Source organism: Crocodylus siamensis, chromosome 13, assembly GCF_052110815.1.
Source record: "Crocodylus siamensis isolate JL-2025a chromosome 13, ASM5211081v1, whole genome shotgun sequence".
Lineage (NCBI taxonomy): Eukaryota > Metazoa > Chordata > Crocodylia > Crocodylidae > Crocodylus > Crocodylus siamensis.
The window spans coordinates 13,586,336-13,599,776 of record NC_143407.1 but is presented as its reverse complement, the minus strand read 5'-3'; the positions used below and the strand labels follow the sequence as shown (position 1 = coordinate 13,599,776).

At 48.6% G+C, this 13,441-nt stretch overlaps 1 protein-coding gene across 1 annotated transcript in view; it reads right to left on the bottom strand.

The window, feature by feature from the left end:
• DENND2D (DENN domain containing 2D) overlaps positions 1 to 13,441 on the bottom strand; it is a 34,829-nt gene continuing 21,388 nt past the window's right edge. The window contains exons 8-12 of the mRNA XM_090025582.1: positions 11,909 to 12,086; positions 9,510 to 9,551; positions 8,648 to 8,738; positions 5,248 to 5,487; positions 1 to 788 (exon numbers count right to left, since the gene is read on the bottom strand). Coding sequence (XP_089881708.1) covers positions 727 to 788; positions 5,248 to 5,487; positions 8,648 to 8,738; positions 9,510 to 9,551; positions 11,909 to 12,086 — 613 coding nt within the window. The 3' untranslated portion in view covers positions 1 to 726. The remainder of the gene's footprint in view (positions 789 to 5,247; positions 5,488 to 8,647; positions 8,739 to 9,509; positions 9,552 to 11,908; positions 12,087 to 13,441) is intronic.

Sequence of the window (13,441 nt, the reverse complement as noted above, 5' to 3'; positions counted from 1 at the left end):
AGTGCAAAAAAGCCTATCTATTTTAAATCCCTGTTCTGCTCCCTCAGTCTGCTTTAGGATGCTGTTTTGAACACCCAAGCAAAGGTGACTGAAACAAAACTGCACCAAAACCAGGTGAGCTACTTGTAGCTCTTTCAGGTTCTAAAAAAAGAAATGTACCCATAAAAACACAAGCACAACCACTTCAGAAATAGCAGGAGGCCTGAAATCCATACTCTGCAGGACACTGCTTGGCTGAAAAAGATTGTTTTAATTAAAATATTTTCTATCAATACATTCTATTGCAACAATTATTCTACATCCTTGGGCATTTCAGGGCAAGCCCACACTCTCACCTCGGTTTCACTCAGCTTTCACATAAAGTCCATGCTTCTCTTCAGCATCGACAGCAATAGGCACTTGTTACAGGACCTGGGTTGCTACTTGTTCAGATGTTGCAGGTTAGTTGGACTGCAAAAGCAATCCCAGGCCTGTTTGTTAGCTGCATAGAAAAGAGCCTTCTAATGCAATCATGCCCTGAAAAAGAAGGGACAGAGGAGGAATCGGGCTCCTGTGCTGACTAGGCTTCTCATTATTCACAGATAGGTGGAGGAGGGTAGAGATGCCCACAGCCAGCAAAGTCCACAAGCCTCTCTGCCTTTGAAAGAGCCGTTTGCTCAGTCCAAATAGAGTACAGCTACAGGCAGCAATCTGCCCAGCCAGGCTCCTCTCTTTAAGAGCAGTAGTTCAGGAATTTCTCCGTTTCTTTTGTTCTTGATATTCAGCTATTTTTTGCTGGAAGTAGCACCCTGTGGACAAGAAAAAGCTGGATCAGTCGTGCCACTTTCCGGTTTCCCAATAACTCAGGTCATAGGCTGGCTTCTGCTGTATTTAATGTGCTGTGTGCTGTGCAAGCAGAAGTTAGCCAAAGAAATGAAACAATCAACCAGAGCTCAAGGCACAGAACCTGAAGATGGACTGGAGTAGACTGAGATCAGGGCAAGGAATATAAGGAGCCAGGGCAGTTTTACCATATCAATGATAGTGGGACTTAGATGCCAAGGAGATGGAGATACAGAGATTAATTTCTCAGCCAAGGGGCTGGGGGACCTATTTAACTACAGGAACAGAATCCAGTGTTTCCAGTAAATGAGGATATAAACCACAAACTCCTCTCAGCCTACATCAGGAAGTGCGCTATCGGCAGCATTTGATCTTCATTTACACTAAGCAGTAACAAAACCTGCTGCTGTGCACCTGGGGGTAAACTGGAGCTGAAACAAACTGTCCCACATTATGGGGACGTGAAGCTGACTTGAGATTATGCAAAACTAAAATCATGTCAGTTGACACATGATGGCTGGAGAACAAAACTCACCATCCAGCTGGCCTTCTGGAAACTCAGACTGGTTGCAAGCTGTTAATCTACAGACTCATCTCTGTTTATAGCAACTAAATTCTGTATTTCTTACCCACATGCCCTTCACTTCTAAGGACCAGCAAAGAGCATGAAATTGTAAGAATTAGGAGCATCCTGAATAGCTACATACATTATGGCCACACGGTAGCCTCTCCCTGGTTAAGATTCAACAAAAAGATGCTTTCTGGGGTAACCTGACTTTAACCTACACTCACTACATTCCTCCAAGTGTTCCTGGGGTCTGTGGCTCAGATTTTTTTTCGGTAAAATATGAAGCAAGTCGGAGAAGCAGATTTTATCTCAGGAAAACGAGAGGAGCATGGACTCCTGGGTCCTAACTGCTTTTCAGATGTGGCCCCTCACAGATGATTTCCACTGGAATAGGCACATTTGCTTTGCTCAAACCTGTGATAAGATTACAGGCCTGAACCTGTTCCCATTGAAGAAACGGGCAAAACTCTCCTTGACAGCCAGGGTGCAGGCCCAGGCTCTTCTGGTCTAGGAATATTTTGCAGTATTTGGGGTGCACATTGCCAGCAGGAGAACTAAAACACCGCACCAGCTACTGGAGAACTCAAGGGTGAGCTGAATGTGACCAAGAGGAGAAAAATCCCAGGCTCCGAAGATCATAGAGAGATGTTATGTTACAGCCAGCCCATCTCCTACTCCAGGGTCATTCACCATTTACTGGCATGTGGCGCTCAGGTAAGTCTGTGCTGCAACGGGGCGCGTAATTGCAGCACACAGAGGAATAACATGAAGTAGCTTTACCGGGTCAGGTTCGAACAGCAGAGCAGCCGCAGCAGCACGGACTTTAGCGCGGGCTGTACAAGGGTGTGGGGATCCAGGGAGACAGACTGTACAGGTGCCTGTGCTGCCAAAGTTTCACTGCTGTTAGTATCCAAGCCAGCCAGGTTAAACTTGGTGCAGGCATGCCTACTGCCCCTGCAATAATCCTGCCTGGAGCAGTGTAGACAGCCTAAGCTTTCCAGGTACCACATACAAAAGCATGCCCTATTACCAACCAGCTGTACCACTGGGAAGTTTGTTCTGAGTAGGAATATGTTGGTTGACTCTTACCCCACCTCCACACCCCTTTACACCTTCTCTTAGTGTGCTGAATGCTTCCACAGCTCTCTTTCTGATGAATCTTGAAACTTCCCATCTGACCCCAGCACTCTTTGCTGCCTAGGCAGGGGGTCAGACTCGATGATCTGCTGAGGTTCCTTTCTGACCCTAACATCTGTGAATCCATAAATTAGCTCAGCTTTCACTATTCTGATCTGTTGTCCCATCCAGGCATATATAAGACAGGCACCGATATTGAGGCATCCCAATAAGACACCTGCCTTAATGGATTAGAGATCTTTTCTATCTTTCCAGTATAATAAGGTAAGAGCAGCAGCTTGGAAAAGTACATGAAAGCACTGATACGTAACAAGTTTGCAGGAGAGGGACTGAATCTCACCTTGATTAACTGGCAAGCTGTGCGCCAGAGGGGAAGCCACCATGTAATCAGTTTAGGTTATCTAAAAATTATGGATATACCATGTGTGACCTGCTCAGTAGAGGAGCACCTATATATCACTCCAATATCAGATCAGCACCAATATAAAGAAAATTGACTGCATCGGAAATTGGCCTAATGTGGCTGATAATTTGGCCAATAAATGACCCATGCATGCACACAGCCTCAGCACAGCATGCAGGCAGTGAGGAGCGCAGACTGACAGCTTGGAGAGGTGTGTGCAGCTGGTAAGTATGTTGTGGTGGAAGGAGAGGGAAGGCATGGACACACACACACACACACACACACACACACATACACATCAAGGTCCCTGCGGTGAGGGAGGGAGTGGGGCAGGGGCTGGGGTAGCACTGCCCAGCCAGGGCGGGGTAGGACACGGGCCGGAGCCGGGGCTCATCCGGAGTGGTGGGGGGTGGGGGATCATCCGGGGGTCTCCTGCTGCTGCACACACCCTGTGGGGGAAGGGGGGGGGGGCTGCAGCTGCAGGCTGGGGCTGATCCAGGCTCTTCCTGGTGCATGGGGGGAGGGTTGGGCCAGGGCTGTGCTCAGGGCAGGCGGCAACAGCGCTAGGAGCGGGGTTTCAGGTTAGGCTACAGCAAAATGTGGGGTACCTGCAGCCCCTCCCCATAGCCCCCTTCCCAGCACTGCTGCTACCTGCCCTGAGTGCAGCCCAGCCAGCCCAACCCCCACCAGGAAGAGCTTGGCGCAGCCCCGGTCCCAGCCTGCAGCTGCAGCCGATGCTGCCCAGATCCAGGAGGCTCACGCTCTCCCCTGCTGCCCCAGCCCCACTCCCTCCCTCAGTGCAGAGGCCTTGATCTGCTCCCCGCCCTCCCCACGTTCCTCCCCTCCTCCTTCCACCACAACAGACTTACCAGCTACATGCAGCTGTATCAGAAATCAGATCAGTATTGGCCGATATGCCTCCTTAAAAATTGGCTATCAGTATCAGCCCCCAGACTCTCTATCGGTGCACCCCTACTGCTCAGGGAGGTAAACTTGCTATGCAGTTATGCGGGGTTATTAGATTTTCCTGTTTGACTAACATACCAGGGGGCACAGGAAAGACCACCAGGAAGTCAAGGCAAGGCTTTAGATTAGCAATCTCTAAACATTGGGGCGGGGGGGAGTGGGGAGGAGTGTTCAAGACAGGTGCAAATGGAAGTTAGCAGTTCTTCCGCCAGTGCGGGGAGCTCAGAGATCAAGGGGATACTGAGTGGTTTACAGAACCCACTGGAGGGGCAAGGGTGTGTGAGAGTGGTTCCTAGTGGGAAGATTCAGGCAGAAGGCAGAGACAGGCCAGGGAAGCTGGAGAAAAGACACGCAAACATGTGTTGGCTGTTTATTGTCTTAAGATCTGTCTGCACCTAAATGCCTTGGTTCAAAATAAAAGAAAGTCTGGTGTCTTTACTCCTGGGCAGAACACAACTGCAGGCTTGAATCTAAGGCATACTGAGTTGATCAAAGGGAGAATCTGGGACAGGAACTGTAAGACCTGGTCTCATTTGGGAAAACTGCCTGATTTCACCTGAAAGAGGTAACGGCTTGAAGGGGGAACACACAACAGCTCCAGATAGCTGGCTGCCTGTGACAAGTTAGTAAAGGTCTCCCTGGAAATGACAACAACATGATCTGGCTCCTATGAAGCTCTTTTCATCAGCAGACCTGAGAAAGGCCAGTATCATTATCCCCACTTTACAGATGGAGAAGATGAGGCATAGACAACTTGTCCAAAGTTACAGGGCAGTGGGCAGAGCCTGGAATAGCATCCAGGTCCCTCCAGCTCCAGCCCAGCACGCTCTCATCTAAGCTGTGCTGTATTAGTTTCAGATACTGGCGTGGGGGAGGAGAATATACTGCAAGAAAGAAGAAAGATATTCTGAAATCTTCAATTCCCATCTCCACCAAGGGTTGCTGTGGGGAGAGAGGCAGTAGCTCTGCATCCAACACAGGTGACCACTTCAGTTGGTGCATAACAGCTGTGATGTCTGAGAGAGGTTTAGCCTTGTCCAAACACCTATCTAAACCTTCCTCTCTCATAGCAATTTTATCCTTTTCTCCTTGGCTATGCTTTCAGAGGCAGCCACACAAAACCAATTATTTCTCACCTGCACGAACAGATAGGTAAATGAACCCTCCCTGCTCTAATCCAAGCAATGCAAAGGACGGTTTCTGCACATCCACCAATGTGATAATTACCCAACTCTTCTGAAAACACTTTCATTATTTCAGGCACCACTAACCCCCAGTGCTGGCACTGCAGTTGCCAGATTGCCAGGCATTAGCTGTGAGCAGGGCAAGGGGAGGAGATGGTACAGTCTACCTTCTTGGGTTGCTCTGTTCCTTTCTGCTTCCTGGATAAACAAGGAAAACATCTGCGTCTTCACAAATTTTTTCACAAACTTGCGGCAGGACTTGGAGGTGATGGCTTTGCAGAACGCTCGCTCCTGCAGGGTGCCCTGCCCGCTCTTGCTCCATTTGATGTATGATGCATAGTGGCCAACAGTTCGGACAAAGAAGTGCACAAAACACTCCGAAACCTGGGCGTTCACTTGTTCAGAGGCTGGAAGGAAAAAGAGAAACATGAACAGCTGGGAAACAGGAGCCACTGTCTATGAAGTTTTTACATGGTGCCCATGACCTCAGCATATTACCATGTTTAATGTACTTATCCCTGGAAAGAGGGCACTGCTATTATCCCCATTTTTCAGACAGGAAACAGAGACTTATAGCTAGAGGCTACGTGACTTGTCCAAAGGCACATTGATTCTGTGGCAGATCAGGGAATCGAACCCAAGCCTCAGTTAGTGTACAGCCTACTAGACCATCCCTCTCACCCTCTGTTTGACCCTGAAAGGAGTTGCCTTGAGAAATCAATCGACATTCTTCAGTTTAAATGCAGCAGTAACACCTGACCTATGCCAGCTTGTATGGGTCCCCGTTCCCAAGTGCGGAAGAAAAATGGGAGAAAGCCCTGGAGATGCCATTTGCTTAGTAGCCTGAATTATAGTTGAATAAGTAGTTGAACTGAACTGCTGCTCAGACCCAGCCTGGGATTTAAATGCTCAGTCATTACAGTAGCAGCAGCTCTATGTGCAATGGACAGGTACCTGGAACAGCCATGCTTTGCTTTTCTTGTAACAGCTTGTGTCCACAGACCTTAACGCACTGCATACAACCTAATAAAAATGTGCCTATAACTTTCAAACCACGCATGCACTAGCTGACAGAGAGGCTGGAAGGATGATCTCATCTTATACTGATCTAATTGACAAACTGTGCTTGTGTCAGAAGCAATTGTCATCACCCTCAGACATCAACACCCAATTTTTAGAGATTAAATCAGTAAAGAGCTATAACAGCCACTGGCATATGGCACTGCCCTGCACGGACAGCTCTGGGCAGATAACTGTGCTAATGAACCAGACATAATCTATAGTGGCAGAAGGATGTCTAGGTGTCAGGAGGTTTTCCTAGATCTATATTTCACAGATTTTCAGGGTCACTGGCTCCTCTGCTTTACAAAGCCAAAAAAATCCTACATCTTCTGGACCTTTGGCTGCCCTCTCTAGTGATGGATTATTTCTCTCCTTGTCTTTGCAGTCCCTTCTGACGGTAACAATTATGAAGCAAAATATTTGTCTCTGAATTTGTTCAGAGCAAGAAGGCTACAAGAACTGCTGGGTGATTTTTCACAGTGGAGTATTACTCTGAAGTGACTCAATATATAAATCCCACATGTAGTCTCTCTCAGTTGCTTTAGTACTATTATATACTTATTTTTGCAAAAAAATGACCCCTGGCCCCTCACAGATCTATCAAAACTAGCCCATGGGCCAGATCTGGTCCCCTGGGGCTTCTTGTGGGCAGAACCGTCCACCTCTGCAAGCCAGTTATGGCCCACAGAACTTGCTACCATTGCTGCCGGAGCCACAAGGACTGCAGTGTTAATCCCTGGAGCTGCTCTTTCAGCACAACTCCAGTTAATGCCACTCACCTTCCCCTACACACCCTGATTTCAGCAGAGGGTAGAAGTTACCCCTGGTGACTAAGATGGGCAGCAAGGGAAAAAGGAGGACAAGTGCCAATGGCATTGACTCCTTGGGCTCTGGAGTCACACCAAAACTGCAGCTCCGGCAGCCACGAGGATCAGCGTTGCTACCACCGCTCACTGATAGTCTGGTTTGTAGGAAACCACCTGGTGTGGATTTGGCCTGTGGGGGCCAAAAAACCTTTACAACGCAGACTTAAACCATGCAGAATAAACTAACTTATGAGTTGCTGGGGTTTCTTATTATATCATCACCCAGCCCTGCATGCTGAGCTTGGGATTGGACAGTAAGGCTGCACTGTTTCCATTTCACCCATTATCACCAGTCATTCATGAAGACTGGAACTTTTGGAGGCCAGACCCATGGCCTTGTCTAAGAAGATTTCCTTTCCCTCCCCTGCCTCTTCCTTTCCTTCCTGGTTCTGGATTTGAAGGCTCTGCATGTATCACATCTCTTGAGGATGTAAAAATCGCCCGAGTAATTTAAACAGTAGGTAAAGCTGTCTGAAACAGAAGTCACCCCTTCACAGAAAGGGCAGTGATGAAACACGGAGGCATTGGCAACACCAACACCAAAGGGGAAACAGGCTTTTTTGTCCTGCAACAGAGTGACTGAGACTCTCACATGTCAAAATGACAGGTAAGAGAGAACTAAATTAAGCTGAACTAAAGCAAAAAGCAGGTCTGTAAAATGGTTGCTTCACATGGTGCAGCTAAATGAAGATCAACAGAGGATGAAGACGACAAGGGCACCAGCCCCAACTCAAACTTGAGGTCTTCTGCCTTTGCTCCCAAAGCACTTGGGGAAGGACAAGGAAAAGAGTTACCAAGTCAACTAAAAAAGTTATAAGAAAAGGCAATGAGACAGAAGCTGTGCAGAGCTTTGAATAAGTTGTAGGCCACAAAGCAGACTGATGGAAGAAGCTGCAACTTGGCTGGATAGTTGAGAGGAACTCAGGAGCAAGAAGTCTGCCTTGGCCTCAGCTGGAGCGCTTGTTTTGGATACTGCCATGACGCAAGTTCTCCTGTCAAGGCTCCAGGGCGCAACACCCATGAGAACGGCTATGCGGACAATTACTCAAAGAACACAGCAAGCATCCCGCCATCTGCAAAAAGACAACGCTCCCGAAGGGAACGCACCCACCTCCAGGGGGCATCACGGTGAGCAACAGCAAGCTCATGGAGCGAGCAGATGGAGAAGAACCACAGACATACAGAGAAGTGTCTTGGGATCCGTGGTAATTCAGACCTGTCTTTTACAGTATCAGTGTAATGGCATCTGAGGCAAATGCTCACTTGGTGCAAGCTGCCACAGCTCTACCTCCAATGTCCTTCAGTGGAGCTGTAGCAACAGAGGCCGCAGAAAATCCACCCACACACCACAAGCTGTAGGGAGCTTAATCCTCCCTCTTGGGAAGGGCGAGGCCCGAGTTGCCCCTGCTTGGGTCTAGGCATGTTGTTCCAGGGTCTTGGCTGATCTAGTCTGGGTACTTAGCTGTGCTCTCCAAATCAGCAGCTTGCTCTTAAAGGGTGCTTGGGACTGAAGTACACATAGCCTTAGAGAACTGCAGCTAGGAGGCAGTGCAAACTGCAGGTGCCCAGGAAAAGTGCTTTGCCCGGAGCCCCAACAGTCGCTCTGTGTGAACTCAAGACACAAGACTCCTCTGCTTACTCTGTACGTTGTTGTTGCTGTTGTGTCTATCCAAAGATGTCAGCATCTCACTCTGCAGCTTAGCAGGCAATACCTCCTCTTCATCCCCAACCTGAAACAAGAGTGTTGTTAAGTTACCCAGCTACTGCAAAGTGGGGCAACCTGGGACCATTAGTCTCTAAGGGCAGCGGGAACAGAAGCACCACAGAGATAGGAGTCTTACTTCTGAGTTTGTCTTCAAGACTAAACCATCCTGGGAATTAAAACCATCTCCTTGCCAAACCCTCTGAAATACACTCTACCACAGATCCAGGGCCAGGATCACCACCGTCTCTGTGGTAGTTATTAATCATCATTAGATGCCATCGCCTATTCATTTTCATTCCAAAAGGTCATGGAGAGAGACCTTCCCCAGAGAATGTGGTACCTCTCTTTCTGATACCACCTCCCCCTTGCTATTCCTACCAATGCAACCACACCTGAGAAATCAATCTGCAATACACATCCATTGTTCTCTCCCCGGAGGGCAGCGCCCTGTGTGTCTTTAACACAGAAAACTACCGTTACATTTCATCATTTCATAGTCAGTAGAGGCTGGAAGGGACCTTACAGATAATCAGGTCCAGCCCCCCTGAGCCTGGGCAGTTGATTAGTAAGAATTCAGGGAAGAGGCCTCTCCCTTAAGCCTGCAAAATGCAAATAATCACTGTCAGGTGGGGCAGAGCTGTGTGTTATTCCCTGACCAGCCAGTATTCGGGCGTCTACAGGGCCTTAAGAACATTTTTTTTAAAAGCCATGTAACAGCCTGAGAGGAAAACAAGTACGCTGCAGGCACCCGGGGCTGGGCAGCAGGAGCAGTGCTTCTGATATGAGGAACACCTACCGAGGTCAAGATCTTTCCTTCAACCAAGTTGACCAGCAGAACCTAAAAGTGACAGAGAGCATCCAGGGTTAGTACAGCAAGGCCACTTGGATGCAGACATCGTTCAAAAATCAATCCTATGTGCCCCAAGTTGCTTGGCCCACCTCCAAGCTGGGACTGCTGAGTAAGACCAAGGCAAAGGGAAAGTGCTTGATAAACAGCAGAGGCACATCTGGAAAGGCAGCCCAAGTGCCTAAAAAGGGACTTGCACAGAATGAAAGCCCCTGACAATGAATCAGAAACTCCCATTCCAGCAGCCTCAAACCCCTTGGGCACATACGTTCATTTGGCAACTGTGTATTTGACTGCAAGAATCCCAAGCTGCCTAAATGCAGGGTTTTGTCTGTGCCAGGATAGCAGCCAGGCATCTAACTCCCCAGGGGATCCAATCCAGCAGAGAACAGGCCTAGTACATACCAGCAGCGCCGAGTCCAGCACAAAGAGCAGTTTCCATGGTCACAGTTATTCAAAAACACAGCAAAAATCAGCAAAATGTGGCGATGGTACCTCCCCACTTCTGTATAACAGACTAGAGGCTAGGATGCTCCCCTGAGAAGTGGGTGAGCTGCACTCTAGGCTTTCCTTTACCTGTGGGGCTTCAAACTCCCACCTCCTAAGACAGTGCCCTAACCAGCAGGGCAGCCACCGGGTAAAGAGGGCACTCTCCATCCCACCCCCGTGCAACGAGGTTCCAGTCCCTGGTCGAGACAGATCTTGCTTTTTGTTCAACAACCGTCTACTGCAAAATGTATGAGTAGTCCTGGGAGCAGAAACCAGGACCTGTCACAGGTCTTCCGGGGTGAGTGGTCTAACCAAAGCTATATACAGGAGGGCACCATAGCCACTGCCACTGCCCTGTTACACTTGACCCTCACAAGAAGATGCTGGTCTTTGGCTCAAGTACTTTTGAAGGCATCTAACATATCTAAATCACACCAGAGAGGGGCAGGGGTCCAGACATGCCCTGAAGCTCAGTGTTTCTATTGGTTCCCCACTCACTATGCAGATACTTGTGAATTGTTCTTCAGATGACCTTTCCTAGACCTGCTTCCTTGAATCACCTTGCTAGAGCAAGATACCTAATTCTTAGGCACTGAGGCCAAAGATGGAGGTTTGTTAGGGATCTGGCCACCATTACCTTCCCCACCTTTCCAAACTACCTGCGTGCTGAAGAAAGGCAGAACAGCCCGCACTACAGGAGCACATCCAGCCCAGAGGGAAGATGCCCCCATCTGCTGCCTCTTGGGAGGCCTGTGAGTCAGGGGTTCAGGAGTTTCCACCCCAAACCCACTGACTGCCCCAGAAACCACCCTCAACCCCCATCCCCACAGAAGGGAGAAGAGGCTGTTAGGCTTGGGATCCTGATGTCATGTATGATAGCTTTTCAAAAATGCTCCCACCACAGCTACCAAGCCCCACAGGCTGCGAGAGGAGGGAGATTCAGGCTGATTCAGAATACAGGGGGGAGGGATGCCCCTTCGCTCCACAGAAGATGATAGGGTCCCTGCCCATCTACAAGGAGTGATACAGCACCCCATTAGCCTTACCTAGCAGGTTGGGAGTCACCTTAGGACAGGGGTTGGCCCGCTAGCTGGATCCAGCCCGTGGTGCCATGAGAAATCAGTGGCCCTGCTACGGATCCCCCTCTCCCTCGGCAGCCCCCTCCATGCCCTCTCTTGCCCCACATGGCAGGCGCTGTTTACCATGAATACTGATTTTGCCCCTCCCTGGGGTCAGGGGTCAGTAACACATGGTAAGGTGACAGCAAGGGCGCTTGGGCACTGCAGAGGAAGCCACTACACAGTGGGTGGGGGCCCAGGTGACAGGGGAAGAAATGGTGGGGTGGGAGGGAAATCAGCAGCTCGCAGTACTGCCTGGGTCAGAAGCAGTGATGGTGAGCAGATTTAGGTTAGACATGATTGATGGTGAGCAGATTTAGGTTAAACATTAGGAAGAACTTCTTTACGGGAAAGGTTGCCAGAATCTGGAATGGGCTTTCAAGGGAGGTGATGCTCTCCCCTACCTTGGGGGTCTTTAAGAGGAGGCTAGACATGCACCTGGCTTTTTCCTGCCCAGGGCAGGGAGCTGAACTCGATGATCTGCTAAGGTCCCTTCTGACCCAAACATCTACGAATCTGTAAGCTTGCCAACCCCTGCCCTAGGAAACAACTTGGCCCATTGCTGTTCCTTTCTGCAACAAATGAGTAGCCCTGTTCTTTCTCCACCGACACCAGAAAGCTGGTACAATCTCTGTCTTTCACTCAGGGGCCTGGAACAGTTATGGGGCATGAATGGGGAAACAGTTATCTTCAAAGCCAGTTGCCAGCACAGCCAACTCTCGATGCTGCACAAGGCAGTACCTCCTCCATAGGCTGATCCTGAATCTGCTGCAGGTGGCGTATCTGGACTCCGACCATGAAGGGAGTGGGGCAACACACAGTGTCGATCAAGCATTCAGGAACCACAGGGATGTAGGTGTGTGCCCAGGTGAAGGGGTAGAGCAGGGCCGCCACGGCATGGATGCACTGGGATAAGACACTGAAGAGCAAACAAAGGATCCAATTACAGTACAGATGTGGCACCTTCAGGGATTACAGACCCACAGGTCAGCATACCAGCAGGTCAGCTTTACAGTGAGATTTCCATGGAGTTTGTGCCCCATTTTTAAAAATGACTTAGTCCCATAGGAACCCAAGTCTCAGGGACTCTCAAAGACAGAGGATCCTAAGTCACTGGCACTTTTGAAAAGTATTCCCCCAGTTCAAGTGGCCTAGTCTTATGAGCTCTCCCTGCCCCTCAACTCCTGGCAGCACTGCCAGCTGTTGATGTTTTATCGTGACTTGCTCGATATTAGGTGTTTTTTAAAATCCCAGGTTCCCGAACTTAGTGATGATGACCAAACCTCAGCTTTTATTTTTGAAAAAGGTAAGTTTTTAGTAGTTATAGATATGGAGAAAAGATGGAAAAATGCCCCATTAAAGACTCAAACACTAGAGGGGAGAGAAAAGGGACTAGAAACTTTGTCTTAAAAAAAGTCATGGTTTTAGTCCATCTCATGATCCCAGGGGTTGAAAGCGTGGCTGTCAGCAGTGAGACACTACCAGTGCTCACAATGGCAGGGCGCCAACACTTCAACAGCAGCTCTAAGCTGACCTTTTTGGTAGCAAAAATTTGTCCCATTAGAAAACAATGACTCTGTTTCAGACACCTCCTCCCCTTAACACACACCATGAAAAAATGCTGAACAACCAATCTGCCTCACTTTGCATGGGAATGGGAAACCTCCTATTCCTCTTTCCCAACCTCCCAGTTACAGCACAGCTGGGAGAGCCATGACTCTCATTCTAACATGAAACCTGAGCAGTGATTCAGCACTGTAAAAGAAAACTAACTACCTAGATGCAGGAAAGTTGGGAGAGTCAGATACGCTGAGCCATTTACACAAACAAATTCAAAATTGCTGCTAAGGTTACACATCAACAATAACCTGCAGAGCTTTCCATCAGCAGATCTCAAAACACATCTTACAGGAAGTCAGGACCAGCTTCCCAATATTAGAGACAGGGAAAGTGAGGTGGGAAGGTGACTGGCCCAAGTTCTTACAAGAAGGAAGCAGGGATTCCTATTTGAAATCTCAAGGTTTATCAGTGGGCACATCTACAAGTTAATTAATTTGCTTTAGGTAATGTGCATTAAATCTAGTACCCCCATTGTGAGATACTAGAAAAATGTACGTTAGCCTATTTTTAATAAGCATCAGCTAAAGAGAATTTTTTTTGTGATATTTTAATGCACATTAAATTAGGCTAAAGCACATTAAAGTGCACGTGTAGACGCTTTACACATTCAAGTCCTGTTTGCCCATTAGGCCAGCCAGTGCCAGAGTGCAATCT